This window comes from Octopus bimaculoides, chromosome 9 (genome assembly GCF_046866305.1).
Source record: "Octopus bimaculoides isolate indiv1 chromosome 9, ASM4686630v1, whole genome shotgun sequence".
Taxonomy (NCBI): Eukaryota; Metazoa; Mollusca; class Cephalopoda; order Octopoda; family Octopodidae; genus Octopus; species Octopus bimaculoides.
In genome coordinates, this window is record NC_142936.1 from 77,844,567 (window position 1) to 77,870,932 (window position 26,366).

The following is a 26,366-nucleotide window of genomic DNA, read 5'->3' on the forward strand; positions in this document are numbered from 1 at the left end:
CTCCCAAGTCTCTGATGTTGGATACCATGAGAGTTTCACCCGAAGGAAGTGAGTGTGGGAGTTTCAGGGTATCCTCTTTTCCGAAGTGGATTAATTCAAATTTGTCCTAGTTCAGCAATATTTTATTCTTTTCTGCCCATTAAATAATGGCCAATAGAGCTGACTAAAGGCATGCCCAGTATTCCACTTCATTGATGACATTTTGGATCTTGGAATCATCTGCAAAGATTTTTTTTGTTACTGTGCTTGATGGTGTCAGTAATGTCATTGATGGGGATAATGAAAAAAAGTGGGTCCAACACAATGCCTTGGAATACCACTACTGACTTTGACTGGGCTTGATTTTACTCCTTCGACTACAACGTGTTGGTTTCTGCCTGTCAGGAAACACTTGATCCTTTGTAGTAATTTTCCAGAGACACCAATGTTGGATTGTTTTTTTCAAGAGGATCTTATGATGCACCCTGTTAAAAGCTTTGCTGAAATCAAGGTAGATGACATACGTATTCTAGCCCTCTTCCAAAGATCTCAAATGTCATCAAGTTGATGCAGGAGTTGCGCTAGGCAGTTCCTTCCATTACGGAATTCATGTTGGTTGGGGTTCAGCAGTCTGTTGCTTTCAAGGAATTAGGTTATCCGTGATCTCACCACCTTCTCAAATACTTTGATGATATGAAAGGTGAACGAGATCGGCCGGTAGTTCAGTGCTAGGGACTTGTCTCCATTTTTAAAACTGGGACAACAGTATTAAAAAAATCAGAATTTTTTCAGGAATATAACCAGAGTCCAGTGAGTTCCTCCACAGATTAGCGAGAGGAGAAACAAGTTTGTGTCGACACATTTTCTGGACACAAGCAGGGAACCTATCAGGGCCTACTGCTGAATTGTGCTTAATTTCGTTTATTGCCGCTAAGACATCTGGGGCGCCAAAAGCCATGTTCGATATAGTGTGTTGAGGATTAACATGATTGATACAGTCCAGACCGACCATATCAGGATTGCTAACAACCAGAGCAGTACTGTTTCTGCAGTATCTCATTCATGGTTTTGACATTATCTTGGAGATTGTCCAGTGGAGACAGTGACGTATTTTTTCGCAAAAGAGAACACTTTGGAGTTCAGTTTGATTTTCTCAACGGTCCATTTCTCTTCAGGTGTTTTTTAGTTATTGATGAAGGTCTTCATGAATTGTTGGTGGTTACATTTTTTTGATTCGAGCAGGTTGATAGCTGTCGAATTTATTTGTGGCTGTTGGTAGTATATTAGTTTGTAAATTTTTTTGTTTGTTCTTTTTATTTTTCTGATAATCGTTTTTCTGTTTTGGAGAATTCTGCACTTAGTTTTCTTCACAGGTCTTGATGGTGTGTGTTTAGCACATATGTTTGTGACAGTGTCCACGAAGATCTGGCAAAATATTTTGATGCTGGAGGAGGTGTGTGTATGTGTGAAAGACCAGTCAGCATATGATATATCTATCTATCTATCTATCTCTCTCTCTCTCTCTCTCTATATATATATATATATATATATATATGTATATATACATATATATATATATATGTGTGGGGGGGGGGAGTATATGTATATATGTATATATTCTATATATTCTTTTATTTTTTATTTTTTATTCATTTGACTGCAGCCATGCTGGAGCACCATATATATGTATATAGGCATATATATATATATATATATATATATATATATATATATATATATATATATATATATATATATATATATATATATATATATATGTATATATTCATATACATATATTGTGTATATGGATATATATATATATATATATATATATATATATATATATATATATATATATATATATACAGGTATATGTATATTCATGTATATATATATATATATATATATATATATATATATATAGCATTATATAGTAGATGATGCTATTAGACCTGTTGAACCACCTATTTTAATGCTATTAATATTATCAATTAAACATATTCACTGCTGATGATATTAACAATAGTAATATCCTACTTCGAGTGTAAATACTCGAATGTTTTTGCTCATATATATATATATATATATATATATATATATATATATAACGTGAGAGAGTTAGGGGTTGGGGGTTCAACCCACTAAGGGATAGTATCTATCCAGTATACTGCTGGGAGGGTACCCAATTGTTGCTACACAAGTGCTATACTAAGTGCAATCAGTCGGAGCGGGTAAAAGTGGAGGTTTTACCCCAAATTTGTGTAACAATTAGAAAATGGACGATAATATGCTGAACCCAACTACTTGCAGACAGTGTATCCCGTTGAATTCAATAATTTAATTCATACCAAAAGTGACCAAAAAAAGAAAGAAAAAGAAAGAAAGAACCAAAGCACAAGTGTCTATGGCAGACTATGTTATTTTGCCAACCTGGTTTACATATAGAAGTACAAAGTACATAAGGAATTAGAGGATGGACAGAAGTTTAATCTTACAGCTGTTTAGGCCTAGTTTTAGCAGGCCCCATTCTATCCGAATATTCCTTTCCGGAGTGATTATCGGATGACATTTTGAAATGGGGTTACATGCCCGAACCGCTAGGCCTCTTCAGAGATTCACAAAGGGTTTCATACAAATGTAGAGCAAGAGGCAAAAACAGAGGTGTGGTAGAGACCAGAGGAAAAACAACAGCAAAAATAAGATAGAAATAAAAATAAAAAATAGAATTAAAATCAAAATCAAAATAAAAATAAGGGTACAGCAGGAGAAAAAAAAAATAATAAAGAATACATAAATGAAAAATGAAGGTATAGCATGTGGGACATGGAAAAATATAAAAAAGATATATGTTAAAAAACCCTTAAAAATACAAGGCACACAAAGAGCCTACAGACATTATAAATAGGTAGCTATAGACACTCCAATGCATATATATATGTGTGGGTTCTTGTGCACAACCTTACTCGGATGTCCCCTTACTCCCATGTGTGCATATACAAGTTTTTATAACAGCTTTCTAGATACGGCTAATAGCGCTGATGCCACAAACAACGTATGTGGTGGAATGTATGCTTATAAAAACTTGTATATGCACACATGGGAGTAAGGGGACATCCGAGTAAGGTTGTGCACTCGAACCCACACATATATATATGTGTGGTTCAGCATATTATCGTCCATTTTCCAATTGTTATATATATATATATATATATTTAAAATCAGATCAATAATAACAGACAATGGACAATTGTCAACTCATTACAGCTGTTTCTTACACATTTTTAAATAGAAGAATGAAACAAAAGGATATCCCAAGAATACATCAGGAACGCGTCTGAAGTCTGTATTCATGGGATATCCTTTTATATGTAAAATTATGATTCATCTAGAGATTACAGTTTTTTGTAATCAAGTAATCTTCTCAGTCTTCTATTTAAAAATGCATAAGAAACAGTTGTAATGAGTTGACAAATTATCCATCGTCTGTTATTATTCATTTGATTATAATACACCAAGGGCATTTACGACTTATCGGACATCCAAGAGTATAGCAGCAACGTACAATTTAACGAAGCGACTGCTTTGAACTAGCCGCTAGGCGCTAAATACTCATAGGCTTAGTTTTCTCTGTGTACACAAGCGGAATATCCTGTTTGATACTTACCAGTCATTGGCCAGAACCACAGGTTTATCCAACCAAACCTGGTGCAAATCTTCTCAACTACCTGATTCTATCCGAATCCTTATTTTACTCTCTCTCCAGCTCTCCCTCAATATATATATATATATATATATATATATATGTTATTGTGTTCAAATGTCTAGTCTTGAAACGTTGTATCACGCTGATTTACTGAGAATTACTATAGGACTGCGTTTATCTATATAATATTCAGTTGCTTAAACAGGAATTCCATCGACTGAGAACCAATGGATCTATTAGATAACCACGCATCGTCTAGACAGGCGGAAATCCTCCTGGAAATATGCACACAATTTTGTAAATGATTGAAACAGCAAAGCGACGGATAAAATACCTAGCAGCATTCACATACATTTCTTTTTCAGTTCGAATCTTGCTGAAGTTAACTTTACGTTTACGACGGCTAATAAAACAATAAAGATTCTGTCCAGCAAAATGTATATAGCTTATTACAATCAAGATAACGCTACTACTACTACTACTACTACTACTACTACTACTACTACTACTACTACTACTACTACTACTACTAAGTATCCGATTATGTCTCTTGACCTGTTACAAACCTAGAAAGAGTAGTCAAAATACACGTTGTATATTGTGGTCCTGACTTTCCTACAAATAGAAAAAATACGTAATGGCCACGGCTGGAGTGTTGTTTATAATGACTCTTCTCCAGTAGGACAGTTGTTGTTGTTGTTGGCACTCCGTCGCTTACGACGTCGAGGGTCCCAGTTGATCCGATCAACGGAACAGCCTGCTCGTGAAATTAACGTGCAAGTGGCTGAGCACTCCACAGACACGTGTACCCTTAACGTAGTTGTCGGGGGATATTCAGCGTGACACAGTGTGACAAGGCTGGCCCTTTGAAATACAGGTACAACAGAAACAGGAAGAAAGAGTGAGAGAAAGTTGTGGTGGAAGAGTACAGCAGGATTCGCCACCGTCCCCTGCCGGAGCCTCGTGGAGTTTTATATGTTTTCGCTCAATAAACACTCACAACGCTCGGTCTGGGAATCGAAACCACGATCCTATGACCGCGAGTCCGCTACCCTAATCACTGGGCCATTGCGCCTCCACTCAGTAGGACAGACCTAGTCGATAAACAACAACCATTTCTTTATTTTTATGTGCACGTGTCATATTTGGTAATTAGTAGACTTGCAAAATCGTTAGCGCGTCGAACAAAATGCCGTGCAGTATTTGTTCTGATTCTTTACGTCCTGAGTTTGAATATTGTCGAGATCAACTTTGACTTTAGTCTTTTTTTGTGGGGGTTCCTTCAAATAAAGTAGTCATATAACGCATTCGATTTAATCAACTACGTTATATGACTGTTCAAAATATTAACCTCGTGTGAGACAACTGTTACACACAATGCTTTGCATTTTATATTACTTAACACGCACATGCACACGCACTAAGAACCACACACGCGCACACAGACACAAGCATACACACACATGCACACACAAACATACACACACATGTACACGTGTGCTGTCCCTCTTCTCCGTTCGCGTAAATTATCGTACAAGTGTACACAGGAGTACATCGATTAGTGCTGTAACCGAATCGCTCCTCAAGAATTACTTGTACCATAAAGCTGCTGGTATCATAAGCGTTATAGTATAAGGTAGTATAATTTGCGATGAAAGGGATACATTTATAGTTAAATTTAGACGACTGTAAGGTCCTTGTACGGCCATGGCAATTGTTTTCATCTATAATATACACACATATATATATATATATATATATATATATATATATATATATATATATGTATGTATGTATGAATGTATATATGGTCAGTTTAACGGCTGTTTGTTGAGTGGTTCAAAAGAAAACAAAGTGACCTTTTTTTATATTTCGTACTAAGCAGTAAAAGGCAGATTATTTTGCTTGTTGTTTTTCTTTTTTGCTTTTTGCATCCACTTAAGTAATAAGAATACAGTTGGTTTGAATGACACGTAAACTAACTCAACTCATATCTCTTGTCTGCGACTTACAGATATCGCTTGAGAGATTTATTTCAAAGTGGGCAGCACTTGCTTTTTCATAGTTTTGTTTTGTTTAAGTGATTTGTTTTTTCAGAGTTTTATTATCAACGATTAGTTCATTGTTGAAATCAGGATACATAAATGTCTCTTGTTGCGTTGACGTCTAAAGATAAAATATGGCCTGCATCATATTTCTATCTATCTATCTATTTTCATATATATACTGCGTATATGTGTGTATGTATGTGTGCATATTTGTGTATACACACACACACACACATACATACATACATACATATATACATACATATATATGTATGTATGTATCTATATATGTATATATACATATATATATATATATATATATATATATATATATATATATATATATATATATATATATATATATATATATATATATATAGGTGAGAGAGTTGGTATGTGAAAGCACGTGGTTGGATATATAAAAGATAAAAAGGAGTGAAAAAAACTTCAGAAGGCTCGTGTTATATGGTTAAAGAATATATTTAAATCGTTATGTTAGAAAAATGTTATAAAATTTTGCGTAAAGTAACATTGTTACGCAAAATTTTATACCATTTTTCTAACATTGATTTAAATACATTCTTTAAACATATAACACAAGCGTTCTGTTGTTTTTCACGCTATTTTGTCTTTTATATGTTTTTGTAGATATAAAAATTTTACATTAAACAAAGTTACTTAATGCATATGTATTTATTAAGTTTTAGAAGGAAAAGGTTGATAGCGACATCAAAGTTTTGGCTTTCTTACTGTTATAAAACTGTGATTTACGTTGATAGTGTTGGGGTTTATATAATGTTTGGCAGTGTGTATTTTCATAGGTGAAGCAGTGTGAAAGATTATTGCGTGAATGTTTGTACATAAATACAATTGGTCACACAACATAGGTTAGAGTGAAGTTAAATATCATGTTGGTGTTATTAGCTTTCTATGAAGAAAATTTTAAACCGAGAAGGTACATTTATACACATATAGATATACATACACAAATATGCATACACAAACTCAGATTTAACAATATATATATTAGATAATAAAACGAATGCTTTATACCTGGTAGCTTTCTGGTAAAGCATGATCACGATATATATATATGAAAGCAAAATAAGACAAGGTAGAAAATACTTAAATCATTTTATCATGAAGAACATTTTAGCACCGGTTTCAGTCTTTGCGACTTTTTCAACTTCAAAAGGCAATGACTGAAACCGGTGCTAAAATGTTGTTCGTGATAATATTATTTTAGCATTTTCTACCTTGTTTTATTTTCCTTATACATATCAACTCGTAGTTCCTTTCCAACCTTCTATGACGGAAATATTGCAAAAACATAACAAACAGAAAATTCGTAGCTTATCAGTCAACTAGAGACTAGCGAAGGACAGATAGAAAGTCAGAACGAAGGAAGAAGTAGAAGTATTAGGGAGGGAAAGTGAGAAAAAGAGAATGGGAGAGAGCAAGGGAAAGGCAAAGAATGAGAAAGACACAGAAATAAATGTCGCACAAAAATATATTCAATGAATATTTTACCAATGAATAAAAAATCAGGAGTGTGTAGCATTACATAAACATATTTCCAAAATTTAACGTAAACACAACCAACGTAAATATTCCATAAGCATAGAAAAACAGAAAAGGTGTAGCTCATTCTGTCACGACCTGAATATGACACGAGTTTACATATTTACTTCCACGCCTCACTGAACCTTAAGCAATAAATATTCCTACGTCATACCGAAATGGTTCATTTAACATAACATTCTATCAATTCACACCTTATAAACACATTTACGTCCTATCCTCTTCTACTCCCTTACTTCCTATAGACTACCTATAGACTACCTATACAGCATCTAATTACCATTCCCTTTACTTCACTTATCAGAAATCAGCCTTCTAAGGAAATATACCCGCCACCCAACAAAAAAATGAAGTCAATCACAGTTTCATGAAAATCATCGTCAGCCGCATATCATAGCCATCAGCGAGACCAGACTCCACAGCCCGCGGGCCCTCCAGCACATGTTCGGCGGACATTTCGACATTTATTTTTCTCCGTGTCTGCCAAGAATGGGCGAAGGAGGTACCGCGGTGATTCTTCGGAAAAGTCTGGACTCAAAGTAAGAACAATTTTCCTAGACCCGGTGGGTAGGCTGGTCGTCTTGGATGTCGATGGCAAGAATGGGTGTGCTTTTTGACTGAAAACAGTTTATGCACCGTCCTTAACAAACCGGCCAGATTTCTTTCGACGTCTAGAGGTTTTCCTGGGAACGTCTCGACCTTTACTTTTAGTAGGGGATTGGAATGCTACCCTGGACACGCATCTAGGTTACGTGGGAAGAAACAATAATAGGAGGGGATGCAAAAGCCTCAAAGACCTGCTCAGACGTTTCCAACTGTCTGACAAGTACCGACTGGACCACCCGAATGTGCCAATGTAGACATGGAGCAACCGCATCGGGTCGTCCAGATCGTATTTAGAAAGAGTATTCTGTAGGACAGTGGATAAGGATAGTGTAGGTTGTCCACATTTCCACATAGTCAGCTACACAGACCACAAATTTGTGACTTGTACATTTGACTTAGATAAGACACACAGGCAGGGTCCCAGTTTCTGGAAGCTCAACGCGTCGTTCACGGCACGCCAGGCTTACAGGGACCAGGCTAGCACATTAATTAAAAGAGCATTGACGGGTGCCATCATCAACAACAGATGGTGGCATGCTCTAAAGAAAGCAATTAAAGCAGAATCGGTTAGGTACAGTAAGGCCCTAGCATTAGACCGAAATAGAATAGAGGGAGACCTAGTTAAGAAGTTAGAAGAGGCACTTAGTACTGGCATCGCGTCCAACGTACTGGCGGTGAGGCTGGCCCTCGACCAACACTTCCACGACCAACACTTCCACGCCCAACACTTCCACGCCCAACACTTCCACGCCCAACACTTCCACGCCCAACATGAAGGCTGTGTTGTCAGAGCTAGGATGCGTGCTCTGAGGAACGAAGGAGTTGGAGCCGCCCGAGAAGCTCGAGTAGCAGAGGCGCAACGAGGCAACAGAGCCACCATTAGGTCACTTACAGATGAACAGGGACGCGAAGTACTGTAACCGAATCGCTCCTCAAGAATTACTTGTACCATAAAGCTGCTGGTATCATAAGCGTTATAGGATAAGGTAGTATAATTTGCGATGAAAGGGATACAGCCTGAAATGATGTGTGAGGTCTTTCAACAACACTTCGCCCGACTGTTCAGGACAACTGGTGAGTCAGAATGCAGGGTGGGCTTTAGTACCACCCTGCCTGGCCTGCCAGAACTCTCAGCAAGAGAGGCGGAGTGTCGTGAGAGACCTATCACAGCAGCGGACGTACGGGACGCGATGACAGGCTGCGCGGGAGACAAGTCACCAGGCTTGGATGGTCTGCTCTACGAACTTTATTGTCATATGCCAGGCTTGTTTGGAGGCGTCTTGACAGCTGTCTACTGCAACTGGCAGCAAAACGAGAGTATCCCCGTCTTTGTAAAGCGAGGAGCGGTGGCACTGCTAAATAAAGATAGAAATAAGGGGAATGTCATAGATAACTTCAGGCCCATCACTTTGCTCAACGCATATTTTAAAAATTTTGGCCAAGGTGTTAGCCGAGAGGTTGACACTTGTCATCAAGAAACTAGTCGAAAGAAACGTGCGCCGTGCCGGGTAGGAATATCCATGGCAACCTCCATCTGATGCGCTACATCATAAACAGGGTAGTTAAGGAACCTCGTATGGGTGGGGCGCTGATCAATTTGGATCAATCCAAAACTTTCGATAGGGTAGACCATCGCTACCTGGAGGCTGTCCTTAGAGCGGCTGGTTTTGGTCCCATCTTCCGCGGTTGGATCGATGCCTCACACAGAGGCATCCGCTCGGTAGTTCGCGTAAATGGCCATCTATGCAGACCATTTAATATCATGTGTTCGGTTCGTCAAGATGCCCCTCTCGTCACTTCTGTTTGTATTGACTCTTGAGCCACTACTGCGGAAGCTGGCGAAGCTGAGCGACACCCCACGAGAGCTGGGATACAGGAGGAGCCTGTCTGCATACGCAGACGACATCACCGTCATAGTGTCGAGCCACATGCACATTGGCCTGGTCGTCGAGACACTAAAAGAATACGAAGCGATAAATAACGGGGGCAAAAATTAACCGGGAAAAGTCAGTGAGCTTGCGCGTCGGCACCTGGAGAAGTAAGCCCATGCCGTCCAACAGTATCTCCATAGTGGGACGCTGGACCGATGGACCGGTTAAATTGCTCGGAGTCTCGTTCGGTCCGGACCTCCAAATGGAGAAGAACTGGGACAAAATAACGACTAGGGTGGCCACTCTCACCCAACAATGGGCCGAGAAGAAGCTATCACTAAAAGGTCGGGCGAAGATGGCGAAAGCGTACATCGCATCCGTCATCGAGTACCGTCTGACCATCGTGCCTTGTCCCGACCCTACTATCACCAAACTGGAACGCATACTCTTCCGCTTGTTGTGGAAGGGTAGCGTTCCGATGGTTAGGCGATCCATTTGTTGTCAACACCCAATAAATGGAGGCCTGGGCATGCCGTGGTTGATGATGCACAGGCATGCGCTGAGACTGCGACATCTCCGGCGCTTCATAGACGACGGTGAACAGGTGTGGTTGCTTTTGTGCGGTGCGCTTTCAGGCAGCTCGTCTCCTTGGCCGAACTGCAGTCGTGGATCAAACAGAGACCGAGGCTAGGCGAATGGCACCGCGAGTGTCGCGTTGCTCTCAAGCAAATCTGCCGTCCGGGACCAAACTTGTGCAACTTAATTACAACAAAGGCATTCTATCGTGGATTAGTGGAGGGGAGGTGCGATGTGGTTCTCGGGCAGAATCTGGGCCTCGACGAGGAACATCTGACGGGCCTGTTCAGGACAACTTTCGGGCCGGGACCTATGGACAATCACCAAAGATACCTGGCATGGCAGTGCTATCGAGAAGCATTACCTGTTCGGGATAAGCTCGATAGGCACGGTTCGAGACACACCGGACCGACTTGCCCGAGATACAGTCAGAGTGACGAAACCGTTCTGCACGCACTCGTGCAGCGTCCAACCATTTCGGACCTGTGGGCTTATACTGAACGACTGCTGTCACGTGTGGGACGAGTCCGCCTGTCGACCGAGTCTATCGTGAAAATTGCTCCGCCACCATCCCTCAACCGTGAAGGCAAAGCAGTCTTCATCGTACTGGTGGCCATGGTGAAAGAATGTGTGTGGTGGACTCGAGCGAAAGGATTAGAGACGAAAACCTACCTCTCTGGCCAATCGCTCGTCAACTTTTTCAAGTATCACTTGAAAAGGAAGGTGAGATGGAGAGGCAGGTTTTGTCTCGTGAAAGTTTCATTAAAAGGTAGGTGAATGTAGCAAAGATGGTGCGTACGAGTGACGAAACTACTTTGAGCATGATCCTGTAAATCGAAGAGAGAGAGAGAGAGAGAGAGAGAGAGAGAGAGAGAGAGAGAGAGAGAGAGCACTTTGCTCTCATGTGCTTATTCTCTCCCTGACTGAGGTTACCGTGGTCTTTTCCGTAGGCTTTTCTTTCCACGGATAAACCTAATCTTGCTTTAAAAAAATTTTTAATTCTTCTTTGATACACGATCCCTTTTGATCGTCATTTTTTCCCTATCCCTTTTAATCGAAATTTTACCTTTTTTCTCTTTTTCCCCCTTTTTCTTTTTCATTTTCGAAAAGAAAAAAAGCTCTACATTTGTATTTATCCCCTCTGTGTTCAGCACTGTGTGGCCAATAAGGAAATATGTGCTGCTTCTTTTAGTTTTCGTATTTCGTATTTTCCAGTGGTGCTCTCTGTCTATTATTTTAACTTCAACCCACAGGAGGAGGTGGTCTCCTGTTTTTTCATATATGATCAGCCATACCCTATTTATCTCCTCGTGTCACAACTATGCGATGTTCCTCTACCTTTATTTTGAGGGGGCGACATGTTTCGCCTTTGTATAACCCACCACAGCTGCATGGGATGGAGTACATGCAGTCTTTGGTCATATTCTCTTCTATTGGTGGTTTTACTCGAAAGAGATATTTGCGAAGTGTTGTATTACTCTTGAATACTGTCCTAATGTCATATGGGCCACATATATTTTGTATCTTTTCGGAGAGGTCTTTCACATAGGATAGACAGACTGTGGACAGTCTATTGGTTTCATCCTTACTTTTCTTCATGATTGGAGTGGATAGTATGTTTTTGAAATAGTTGTTGCTTAATAGATTGTTACTGAGCTTGATCATTTCTTCGTGGTGGGTATCACGATCGCTACTTATATTCTTTGCACGATGTTTTAAGCACTGAGCAATCCCTCTCTTTACACTGTATAGATGGTGGGAATTGAACTTTATCTATCGTCCAATGAAGGTTGGCTTGCGATATACGGATGTCCTGAATCCATACTTGGTGCGTGTCATTAATACGTCCAGGAATGTCAGCTGATTGTCTTTTTCCTTTTCCATTGTGAACTGTATGGATGGTTTTATTGAGTTCACATGATCTAACTGCACTTGGGCATCTTCCTGATGGGACCAGAGTATAAAGGTGTCATCAACATATCGCAGCCATGGAGTTGGTTTTAGTGGTGTTGATCCTAAAGCCAAATTCCGAAAGCATTGCATGTATATATTGGCTATATTGGCTATTATCAGTGATAATGGCGAATCCATAGCTAAACCCCTTTCTTGTCGATATATATCAGTGTCCATACTGAAGTAGGTAGTTTCTACACAGAAGGTCAACATTTCCATCAAGTTTTTTTATTGGTATACTAGTGCGTTCTTTTAGATGGGTGCCTGTCACTAGTTTTTCTTGAATCACCGATAGTGCTTCACTAGTTGGGACTTTGGTGAACAGACTTATCACATCTAGAGTCACCATCTGGTTGGATTCAATGGGGGTATCCTTGATCAATTCTGTGAAGTGGATGGAATTCTTCACGTACGATGTTGATTTTCCTGCTAATGGACTGATTATATCCACAAGGAAACGGCTCAATGGATGACACACTGAATCTCTCCAGCTCACTGTAGGTCTTAATGGAATACCATCCTTGTGAATCTTAGGGGGACCGTACATGTGTGGTAGTTTACTGTAGTGTTGAGTCAGTTGTCTGTACTTCATTGGTGTAAAGTGATCCTTGTTCTTGATCAAGATCTGTGACAACTTCCTCTCTGTTTTCAGAGTAGAGTCTTTCTTTACTTTGCTGTAGCTACCATCACTTATAAGACTTGCCAATTTTTCAGAGTAGTCAGAATTGTTCATCACCACTGTAGCATTTCCCTTGTCTGCTGGAAGTATTATGATGGAATTGTCACTCTGTAGTGAACTTTTGGTTTGGGAAGTTTCGGTTTTTCTAGTACCTGTCTCACTTTCCACCTTAGTTCATCTCCCTGACCTTTTCGTATCTTTATGGCTATCTCTTCATTAGGGGCTATTATGTTCAAGTATGGAATGCGCTTGATGGTTGTCGCAAAGTTGAGACCTTTGTTTAGTACTTCTTCAGAGCTTTTTAGATGTCGGCTCCTTACATTAATTACTGCTTTCACAGGTGGGTGACGGACTTCAGTCTTCATTCTGTGTCCTTTGAGATTCATAAACTTCTTAATCTGGTGTGTCTTCACCATTTCAAATTCTTTCATGAACGACTTTTCTAGATCTTGTTGGATTCTCTTTCTATCCTTATCTCTGGTTATTTTTCTAAGTAATGAAGATAACCTCTTTTTGATTTCGTTATTTAGTTGATGTTTTTTCGAACGGTTGTAATGGATCCTCTCACATTTATACCATTAATCGGTGCACTTGCTTTGTAAATAAACACCCAAGTTACAATCTAGATAAAATAGGGTTTTCAGAAAAAGAAATCAACCATGTGACTCGCACATTACAAATACAGTCTATAAGTCGAACAGTGAAAGTGTGGAAAAATTTCCTCAAGTATAAAATGTGACATTAGTATCTACTTTCCAAAGATGGAGATTTGTATCATTGTAAGGATCAAGCTCCTTCTACAGAGGAAGAATTGAAATAATTAAAACAGAACGCGCGCGCACAAACACACGCACACATACACATACATATACAGCTACACACACACATATATACATAACACAAACACATGCGTACAAATGTATATATATATATATATATATATATATATATATATGACATTTCAGTATGATATTTTGTAATTTTGCATATATTTATAATTTATTCTATTTCATTTTATTTCTACAGTTCGTCATGGACGTAATTTAATATGGGCTGGTCGACCTTTAAATCACGACCGAGCTTCCATAGTTGGTATTGAAGGTGACCCAGATAAATGGGTCCTTGACAAGAAAATGACTGTTAGGCAGATAAGTTCTCCGTCGCGTATGTGGCACTTCCGGAGTTTGGCATACTCTTATTCGACGAAGTACTTATACTGGAGTGAATCAGGACTAAAACGAATACAAGGTCTCGTTCTCGATGGATATAAGAAAGAGACAGATAACATCTTTACTGGAACATCTGCTGAAGTTGACGGCTTAGCTGTTGACTGGATTTCGGGCAATCTCTATTGGACTGACGCTATATATAACTGGATTATGATGGTGCCGCTGCGGCCGAACCAAAAACGATTCAAGATTATAACTAAAGTAGGACTTGATAAGCCCCATGGGATTGCTGTATTACCGCAAAAAGGGTGAGTATATTTCAATTATTTCTGATTTAGGATCATCGGATTATAAATTCACTAGATACTGCATTCAATATATGAAAAGTTCATATAATCATACACACATATATGAATGAGAATGCATGCATATGTATGTAAAAGTATAATGATATGTGAAGAAATTTATATACAGGATTCGTCCAAAGGAAAATTCTCACTGGTGATGGACGGATCATTAATTTTGTATATAGTCTACTTCTCCCGTTTGTTTAACCTCACGTATATTTAAGATGCAGATGAATTTAAAAGAAGTGCACATTTGAAAGTGTTCCCATGCCTTGAATGTCTGGCATGGTCTGACTCGAAGAATGAAACTTTGATTGTTGAGCTCACGTTGACATGGGTGGGCATTAGGGTGTGAGCCCCAAACAAGAAAAACTCAAAATATTGTGGGATGGATAAAGATGGCGGTTTACTGCGCTTCGAGTAGAGGTGACGTATTATGACTTAGTAGCTAGATTCGCTGTGCCCCACCTCGCTGCCATCAAACATAAGTTATTCCTAGATTGAAGTAGGAATTCTCAAAAAGGACATGTCATAAACTAGAGAGTAACGAACAAATTATTAGTAAGCAAATAATAAATAAATAAATAACTGTTGCATGGTTGGAGAGGTTCCAGTTGTGTCCGATTTGGTGTCGTAGTTATATATAATAGAAGTTTCTATGCCCTTTCGTACTGCTGGAGCAACCCATACTTTCAGTCGGTGCTGAAATCGTTATGATGTATGGTTGACAGCTGATGAAGGAAGTATCCTGCAGTGCCAACTGTATATAATACATGAGTGTGTGTCTGTGTGTGTATGTGTTTGTGTGTGTAACTGCGTATGTGTGTGCGTGTGCATAAACGATGGATAGTGTGATCTGAGGCACATTACATCAAGAAACATGACAGTGTGGTCATGCCTGGAACACCTTGAAACAAACCTGCTCATTAAGGCTGACACAAGACTAAACAGCAACAAGTACCACAATTAACCCCCCCACCACTACCACCAGCGTCAGCACCACAAATACTACCACTATCACAACAACAACAACAGCACCAACAACATTAGTACAGTATACTATTAATAAACACTCTGGTGTTCAGATCCATAAGGCGCACCTTGGGCAGTGTCTTCTACTATAGCTTCGGACCGACAGACGCTTGCTAAGTAAATTTCTTGTAAGGAAACCGTGTGGAAACTCACGCACGCGCACGCGCACACACGCGCACACACACACACACAAAGGACAGACTTCCGCACAATTTCCGTCTATCAATTTCACTCTGAAACATACGTCAACCGGAACTATAATGAAAAAGACTCTTGCCCTAATTGCATGTTGTGGGACTGAACCCAAAACCACATGGTTACCACACACCCAAAAGATGTTTTGTCTGCTTGCCATGCTGAAAAAGCACTGCAAACAAATGAAGAAGGAAAAGCAATTCTCTCGTCAGAGAGAAAAAAAAGAGAAGAAAACATTTTGATATTGTAGTTTCTACTGATTTAAATTTCTTTCAATACTCTATTTCATAAAAAGTGAGATAAATCGCAGTATATGCACTTTTAGTGCAGGACGCATCTCATATACAGGTCTCTGACAGAAGAATTTCATACTAAATATGCCAGCATTTGGTGTAAGCGGATGCCTGTTGCGGATGAGGCGTGCAAATCACCGAAATTACGTGATACAACAGTTCTACCACTGTTGCAAGACATTTCTAATCTGCTACAGATACCCCTGCTTATGCTCTAGGCGTCTAAACGAAAGACTTCTCAATGTGAACATTAGAGTCTTACGGTGCTCATGTGATAACTCCACGTAAAGTTGATTATAAAGGTTATTATTCGGTAATGATACTGCCTGCATCACAATTATCTATAAACCTAGAGAGCCTTATAGATAATATAAATAGCTGGCAAAAAGAAAAGCCTCGATTAACTGAGATTACCAGGTTATTAATAAATTAAACTCCTTGTATGACAGATTATAAATCTAAAGAACTTGAAAATCAAGGGAGAAATCTCTAATACCAAGGAATTTTAATTTGAAAATTAAATACAATGCAGATAAAGAAGATCTTTATCAGAAATAGTACATTTCTAAATTTCTCAGAGAAATTTATGCAGTAGTAATACGTTGAAGAAGTGATACTATTGTTTAGACCCAGGAAGCTGCACCGCTAAACATATAATAATTCACTAGAATTATCATACGTTTACAAGAGCTTGACAGGCATCTTCGACTAGCAAATCATGCTACTCCAGAGTGATGACTAGCAAAGACTCATGTCTCTGGATGCAGGCTTAGCTGGGTGGAGGTGCTTGTCGCTCCCTTGTAAACATAAGGACACAGAAAATGTGTCAAGGCCGACAGGAAGCGGTGCAGCTTCCTAGGTCTAAACAACAGTAGTATTATTCCCTTCATGGGACTGTCACATTAATTTAACAGCATATAACTACTTCAAAGAAGATCTTGTTTTTAAAACCAACCAGTGAAAGCAACACACGGTTCCATCTTTTTAGATCCCAGGAAAATATATTCTTGGGAATAGTTGGGCAGCTTGCAAAACACAGAAATGTGCATATCATATATAGAACAGAGAGAGAGAATGTATGTGTGTGTTGACGCTGATTAAGACGAACATCAGCAACATAGCTGAGAGAAAACATTTCAGGAAAGCGTTCTGCACGTTAGAAACATATAGGATAGGATCCCATGTATGTAATACAGTGTGTAGAACAACAAAAATTAGATGTAGAAATTACATGTTCTGTCTCCACCAGTTTAGGATCTTTTGTTATAGACATTATTAGTTTTATTCTAATGAAGAGTCTTATCCTAAAGAAATTTTAGCGGATCTCTAATGGCGACTTTTCCATTGCAATTCGTCAGTTTTCGTATCTTTCTAATTAAAGTCATTGTACTTTCTGACTATATTTGTTAATTTAACTGTATACTGGTACACTGTTCTACATATTGTTATTAAGTTCAATCAAACTTGATTGACCAGGCAAGACCCACGATCAATGGCATTTCAAAAGTGACCTTGTGTCTTTTTAAAGATGTAACCGTGACTACGCTATATATATATATGTCCACACCCTTCATCTGTCGTACACGATACTTGTTGTAAATGCTGCAGACAGCAGTGTTTCTTCCACTGCCAGAAAACAGATTTTACTCTCCCCTAAATATATACATAACACTATTTTGCTCTCTGTACGAAAAGATGATTAGCATGTTTTTTTTTTGTTCCAGTAATTTGACTGCGGTCACGCTGGAGCACCGTTTTTGGTCGAAGAAATCGACCTTAGGACTTATTCTTTGTAAGCCTAGTACTTATTCTATCGGGCTCTAATGCCGAACCGCTAAGTTACGGGTCGTAAACACACCAACATCGGTTGTGAAGTGATGATGTTGGGAGGAAAAACAGACAGACAGACACACACACACACACACACACACACACACACATATATATATATATTTATACGACGGGCTTCTTTCAGTTTCCGTCTGCCAAATCCACTCACAAGGCTTTGGTTGGCCCGAGGCTATAGTAGAACACAGATACAGGGGAAACAGTCAAATCATTGATGGAGATGCTACTAATCTAGTTTATAATTTTCCGCTTTCCACAACCACAACATTTATCCTGAGGAAACTCCAACCCTACATCCTTTGAGAATGTTGTAACTAAGTCAAGACTCTTTTTCATCTCATGCATATTCTTTGCATGAAGTTTTAAGTCATCCACAAAGAAACAGTTTGTAAATTTGATATTTTTGTTTCCTTGTGAACCAGTGAGATATCCTTCAAACTTCCTTAACACGAATGACAAGGGTTTACAGAAAATATAAATAGCATCAGAGAGGCTGTCTCCTTGGAATATGTCTTTGCGATATTGTATTCTATCGGTGATAATACAGTCACTCGTTGTGTTTAATTTCAAGATGGTGGCCCACAATGAAGCCAGGTCAGCTATAGCTTTGATTATTCTCACTGGAACTTTAGCAAGCTGAAGGGCTTCTAGCATCCATGAGTGGGGAACAGAGTCAAAGGCTTTCTTGAAGTCTAGCCACATTGAAACTAGGTTCCTCCTATGCTTTCGCACTGTTTTGTTGATTAACAATTGCTCAGCACTTCCCCAGACTCCCTTCTTCCCAGCTGCTTGTTCTGCTGTGATAATGTGATTGGTTTCACAATGGTCCTGGAGGAAGGGGTTTAAACATCTTCTACATTAAGTTCTGGCATGCAACTGGCGGTAGGTTTTTTCCCATGTGGGTCGTTCTGCATTTGGAGATCAATTTTATCTCTGCCAGAGCTAACTAGTGTGGTATGCTACTGTTCCCAATGAAAGCTTGCTAGTACAGATTGATAAGGTATGGTCGGTAGAATGTTAGCTTCTTGTACCAATATCCAACAACCAAGTCTCTTCCATCTGCTTTTCCGTCCTGGAGTTTCTAGATCACAATTGCAAGAGTTTCACAATCAATGTTGTATGTCTTGAATGTAACACGGGAGCTATAACTTTTTCGGATTTCTTCCAGCCACAGAGCGTCTTGGTTCGATTCCTTCTCTTTACTCCAGATTTTCCTTCAGAAGGAATCTAAGTCTTCTCGTGAAGGAGCTTCCATGATGTTTATTGCTCCTCCTCTCATGTCTCTGTATACTGCTGCCTGGTTGCGGTTAATTTTTTTTGTTTATTGTTCTTCGCTTGATTATTTTCTTTTGATGTCGGAGTTTTTCACTGACAGCTTTTAGCTTCTGCTTGAGGATAATCAATTTGCAAGTGAGTGTCCTCTTTTTGCTGTCTCCAAGCATCAGTTCTATCTCCTTCTATACTTTCTGTTGGTGGGTCGTATAGTGATTTGCTTGTTTGCATGCAATAAGCATCATTACTGATTGATGGTCTTCCGTAAACCAGTTATCTTTTTCTCGGTCTTCAGAACCCATGATGGTACTTTCTTTGTTATTCCGGTTTTGTTTACTTTTTGAATATCATTCATGTACTGTTTTACAGTAGTAGCCTGAGCATATTTTTGTTGGGACTCCGTCGCTTACGGCGTCGAGGGTTCCAGTTGATCCGATCAACGGAACAGCCTACTCGTGACATTAACGTGCAAGTGGCTGAGCACTCCACAGACACGTGTACCCTTAACATAGTTCTCGGGGATATTCAGTGTGACAGTGTGACAAGGCTGACCCTTTGAATTACAGGCACAACAGACACAGGAAGTAAGAGTGAGAGAAAGTTGTGGTGAAAGAGTACAGCAGGGTTCACCACCATCCCCTGCCGGAGCCTCGTGGAGCTTTAATTGTTTTCGCTCAATAAACACTCACAGCGCCCGGTCTGGGAATCGAAACTGCGATTCTATGACCGCGAGTCCGCTGCCCTAACCACTGGGCCATTGTGCCTCCAGCCTGAGCATATAGACAGGTGTTAATCTTCCAGAATGTGGGTTCATCACACTGTTGTAAATACTCATCACTAATTTCGTTAACAGCTTTTAATACCGTATCTGGTGGTGTTTTACTTACTTTGGGAGATAATACTCTCTCCTCGTAAGAGTCCTTCAAAGTCAAAGTTACAGTTACTAATTTTCTTTCTATGTATGTATGGATGTATGTATGTATGTATGTATGCACGTACGGATATAACATCGGAAGTGTTTATCGTAAGACAAGTATTTCAGAAACGTTCGATTCCTCTTAAGTGTATCACTCATTAAGAAATTGTGTACATAAGAACATTCTATGTTAAGCTGTCTACCTAGTTTTAAAGACCACTCTGTTGCTATGTAATCTTACGTCGTTAATATTAGTGTAGACTCTTGGGCGGCGAGCTGGTAGAATCGTTAGCGAGAGTCTTCCGACGCATTACGTTTAAGGCGGCGAGTTCGCAGGTCAACTTTGCTTTTCATCCTTTCGGAATCGTTCAGCACTGAGATGGATGTAATCAACTTATCCCCGCCCCCACCCGAAATTGCTGGCCTGATGCAAAAATTTGAAACCGATATTATTGTAGAATCCAAGTCGGTCCATTGATGAGCTACTGGAATTGGTATGAACGTCTCATAAAATGCCTCGTCGTATTTTATTTAGGTCACCTTCGGTTCTGAGTCCCAATCCCCGTAGGGTCGACGTTTTTCTCCATTTTCCCCCTAAATAACTGGCTTGTCTTCTACGACAGAAATCTATATCATATACAAATCATTAGATTGTCGGATAATACCTTTTGTTACTTTAGCCTAATGTTACACTTTACCAAGCAAATCTATAAAGAAATGCGTTTCAACCTTGACCACTCAATTTTTTGTATGTATATCACGGTTTATAGCATCCACTGTTTAAGTAGTCTTTTAGGGGAAATTTGGCTGATATTTCTTGCAGGCCGAACGTTTAGCTCTAGCACTTAACGCTCTGTGTATACCGTGTCAATGTTAACCTCTTTCATTCCAGTGCCGATAAAATAAAGTACCTTTCATATACTGAGGTCAATGTAGATGACTATATCCACTCATAAAATATATAACCTGGTGCCAGTGTTACAAAGAAAGCGTTATTAATTTCAATGCTTAGTAATATTATTATATACTGTATTTTTCATCTCATGTGTCTTGGCAAAACTATATCTGTCGCATTTGTTTAGTTGGTTAAATGTTATACTCAACACTAAGGTAGGGCTGTGGCCCGTCATTCCAGACGTTCTCTTCTGTTTCTTTCTTTAGGCAGGGCCACCAACCATCGGCAGCCTACCAAACCTGTCACCACTTCACTATGTTTTTATTAGTTGAGTTGACTACAGCAACGTCAAATGAAAAGATTTGCTCAAGAAGTCAACGCATCGCCCAATCAAAGAATCGAATCGACAATCTTCTGATCATGAATCCAACAGACTCAACCACTAAATCACGCGCTTCGTTTGCTTTCCCGCAACTGCAATATTTATGTTTGGCAATTGTTATCTCGTGCTTATAATCAAATGATTTTCTCCTCTAAAGATTCTTTCCGTTCTATATAATAGATATAGGGTATTTTGTTTTGTAGGTCATCTATATTGGAACTTAACAAGACAGTATTACCTTCTAATGTTTACTCAACTTATTTTCATCGTTTGCGCTTCATTTACTTCTTTGCCTGTAAGGTTAAATGAGCTAGAGACTAGACTACAGCATTCCTTGACTGATTCTTCAATGTAAGATTCTAATGTTCCTCCGCCATTCAGTTTTTAATATAGAGCTGCTTGAAGGCGGCGAGCTGGCAGAAACGTGAGCACGCCGGGCGAAATGCTTCGCGGTAATATTAGTGTTTGGGTGTCAATCTGAGGACTGTGCAATCTGAGGACATGTACTGAGAGTGATAAAAATCAAACATCCAGTCAACTTCAAGGTGTTTTGAGTGATCACAAGTGATGGCGACGTTATGCCACCATTCATCTTCTCACACGGCCTCAAACTCAACACGGAGGCCTACATCAAGTGACTAGAGGAGGTAGTGCTGTCCTCAGTCAAGAGGTTGGCTGCTGAAAGTGCCTATGTTTGGCAACAGGACTCTGCACCATGCCAAACAAGCAGGAGAACCCAGTCATGTAGGTGTTGTCTAAACACCCTAGTCGCATTTATATGTATGTATATATATATATGTGTGTGTGTGTGTGTGTGTGTGTGTGTTATAATGTGTTACATATATATATATGTTGTCGGAATGACGATGATGGGTCATATTTTTACTTTCCGTCTTAATTTTGTGATCCTTCCTGTAAGTGGTTGGATATGCCGTCTTTTGAACCTGTTATTCCTTGGAAATGCACACACACACACGCGGTGAGGGAATGTATGCACCTATATAGTATATGTGTGTATATGTATATGTATAGTATATGTATCTGTTTATTTATGCATGTATACATATGAATGTAAAAACGTATCATTTTAGTGAAGACATAGAGAAGATCGTTTAATCTTTCTTTTACGATCGCTACGTAATTACTTCCGCCAAGGAAGAAGGTTATGTTTTCATCGGCGTTTGTTTGTCCGTCTCTGTGCAAAATAGCTGAAAAAGTTTTGAACAGTATTTGATGAAACTTGCAGGAAATGGTGGTCATGGCACTAGGAACAGATGATAAAATTTTGGTAGTGATCCGAGAATTTTTATAGATTCCTGAATGATTTTTCATTTGTTATATTTACTTTACATAAAGTATTACAATGTTACGTTCTTTGATTATCTCCCTTGAAAACACGTTCATCGTTTCTACGTAACTTATGGTGGCGTTGCTGTTTCCAAAGTTTATTTTCGTTTCTCTATTAGTAATTTTACTCGCGTATCTATCTTAAAATGAGCTGCTTGGCGGAGGTCTGCGGAGGATGACAGTACAAGCCTTGACTATTGGGATTGATTCAAAAAGCTTAGGCTTTGCTCCCTCTACAGCCGCTGAGAGCTCCGTATCATCTGTATGATATGGAAAATATTCCATCAACATTGCCCATCTTTAAAATTCGTCCGAGGCTTGGATTTCTCTTTTTAAAAGGGCTTTTTAAAAATCATATGGCTGTGTTATTTTTTTTTTTTACTCTCGCCAAGGAAGTTATGTTTTTGCCGGTTTGGGAAATTGGGCAATTTTCAACATGCGTGTATATGGGTGAAAAACGAGCTGTTTGGCGGAGGTCTGCGCTCTCCGAGTGCTTTTCTAGTTTTGACATTGAAATGTTATATAGTGAATAGTAGATTGCGACGCAGTTGTTGATACATACGTATCGCTTTGTATTAATGACCACGTCGATTCTAATACTCATATATATGCAGAAAAGTATTTGTTTCGTTGATGTTCAGCCTTGATGTCATATCAGATATTTTGTTTAAATTTCCTGCAACTCATCCTCGTGCTGTAAAGCTATATACCCATATCACTACATCTCTTGTTTAAACATTATCTGCTCAAAAGACAGCTGACGGTCCTGTTTTCAACTTGATAAATGACGGAATACCCCGGGTAACTGTAGTTACAAGATTAGTACTTTTTAATTTTAAGATTAAGCTTATCACTACTTAGATATTTTTGTTAATGCTTTAGTTCAATGGTTCTTCTTAGGTCCTTTTCTCTTGCATTCCCCAAAGACAGTTTCTATCTGGGTATAATATATTTAACGCGCGATTCGTTAGTTTAACCAAGGAATTACTCCTTAGATATATACAACACACTTGAGGACTTTAGTGGCGAGCATGATCTCACTGCTGTCTTCATAATATTTATTGTTAACCTCGCTGGTCATTGTCAAGGAGGGTACAACAATGACGAGACATGAGCTGTCAAGTTTTCTCAAGTTTTTACGTGGTAGCTTGGCATCCTCATGAATCATTTTGCGTGTAAAACTTTGTCTTAATATCAATGACAACTTTATGTTTTGTTCAATTAAAACTGGTGACAATGTTATGCTTTGTTTAATATATACATAACTAATGACTACATACATACATACATACATACATACATATATATATATATATAATATATATATATATATGTATATGTGTGTGTGTATGTGTGTGTGTGTATGTGTGTATACGTATATATACATATATGTGTATCTTTGTATGTATGTATGCATGTATGTATATACATATATACATACGTATACGTATGTATAAATATATATACATATACATAAATATATATATAAATATGTACATGTACACGCACACACCCATGCACACACATACACACATGCATACACAGATATATATATATATATATATATATATATATATATATATATATATATATATATATATATATATGCATATATATATATACATACACACACACACACACACACACACACACACACACACACACACACACACACACACACACACACACATATATATATATATATATATATATATATATATATATATATATATATATATATATGGGACTTGAAAAACAATTTCAGTTATGTAAATATAAGAGAAATCGTTTCTTCGCTCACGGACTCAATTGTAAAAAGATCCAGTAATTGTTGATATCAATAAATTTTCATGTTCCCTAATTCTTGTATTTGATTTAGTCATTGAGCTGCGCCCATACTGGAGCAGTGCTTGGAAGGGTTTCCGTCTATGAAATCGATCCACAATACTTTTTTTTTTTTTTTCAAACTTTGGAACACATTCAAGCAAACTCTTGTATTCCGAAATCATTATGGTGACAGAAACAAAGTAACATCTGTTGTCAAGCTGTGAGACACGAACACAAGCGCACACATACACACATGCGCACATACACACATGATGCACACATGCACACACACACACACACACACACACACACACACACACATCATAGACCAAGACACTTATTCAAAGTGTCACGTGGTTGAACTGAACCTCAAACCATGCGAATCCGAGGTGAAGTTCCTAACCACAGTACCAGTCTGACTCCACATTCCTAGAAATATATGCGGTTCAATTTCTATATTATTTAACACATGCTTTAATACACACCCATTACTTATATCTTACTATCTTCGGTCGCATTGTTTACAGAGACGCATTCGTATACGAAACGTTGTAACTTACAGTACTGACTCTGAGTTCTATACTAAAATCTATAATTTATCACTTAAAAACTAAGCGTAATATATCACATAATAGGATACTAAAGAATGAAGGTAAGTTGTATTTCAAATTCTCAGTTAAATTTTGATTTCTAGTTAGGAATGTGTCCCATTGGAGCGGCATGGACATAACTGATATTTTAAAAATCAGATCTCACCCACTAAAAGCTCCATTCTTTTTTTTAATATTTTACTTATATCAGTCATTTTGATTGTGGCCAAGCTGGAGCACCACCCTAAATGATTTTTTTGTTTTAGTCAAAGAAATCAACCCCAGGACTTATTCTTTCTAAGCTCGGTACTGTTTTTGCTGAACTGCTAAGTTACGCGGACGTAAACACATCAACATCGGTCGTCAAGTGATGGTGGGAGGACAAACACAGACACAAAGACACACACATAAATATATACACATATGTATAGGCCTGTCATCTCTTATGCCACTGCCGTAAGGCTTCACTTCCACACACGCCAGCTTAATTTAATTCGTCCTTAGTCAAAAGACACCTGTTGTTAATGTCCTGTTATTTGAATTTGTATTTGGGTACCATTTCTCCATTTTTTACCGTCCTCGTTTTCGTATACATTCGCTGCTTTATTCCTAAGAATCTAGTGCTCTTAGCTTAGATTTTCCTTTGGGTTGGCGAGAATGGAGCAATTTCGAGTATAACCAGCCAAAATTGCAAAGAAAATCTCGAACTCGACTGATGAAAGAAAACTTCGGATGACCCATCCTTGTTTATTCTTGTTCCTTTATTGTATCATCTAACTGTCTGGATGTTTTGCGTTCTTGTCCCATTTTTTGTATTCATATATATATATATATATATATATATATATATATATAAATTAATATAGGATAGCAAATTTTTGAAATTTCACTACCGGTGGTCTAGCATTAGACAACATATTCTATATAAAATTAGTGTACATTTAAACACAAAGAGGCGACCCTTAGCAGGCAGCCTTACATGCTAGAAGGAGCAGTCAAATCATCCAAAACCACATTTAAGAGCAATTTCGAAGGGAATGAAAAATAAAAACTTTTACCTTGTTTTTTTACAGCCATACCTACTAATTTCGAACACTAATTAGCAAATAAAATAATTTTCTCGGCGAAGTTCTCATCAGTGGCTACACCAAAACACTAACATATAATTTAGAGACGTGTCTCTTCATTATACATCATAATAACACGTGTCTCTTCATTATATATTATAATAACACGTGTCTCTTCATTATATAT

At 38.5% G+C, this 26,366-nt stretch overlaps 1 protein-coding gene across 2 annotated transcripts in view; it reads left to right on the top strand.

Moving 5' to 3' along the window:
• The window catches only part of LOC106868258 (low-density lipoprotein receptor-related protein 5), a 90,750-nt gene that overhangs the window by 3,356 nt on the left and 61,028 nt on the right, over window positions 1–26,366 (top strand). For both annotated transcript variants that reach the window (XM_089357852.1, XM_089357854.1), the window contains exon 2: window positions 14,026–14,476. In XM_089357852.1, coding sequence (XP_089213978.1) covers window positions 14,026–14,476 — 451 coding nt within the window. The remainder of the gene's footprint in view (window positions 1–14,025; window positions 14,477–26,366) is intronic.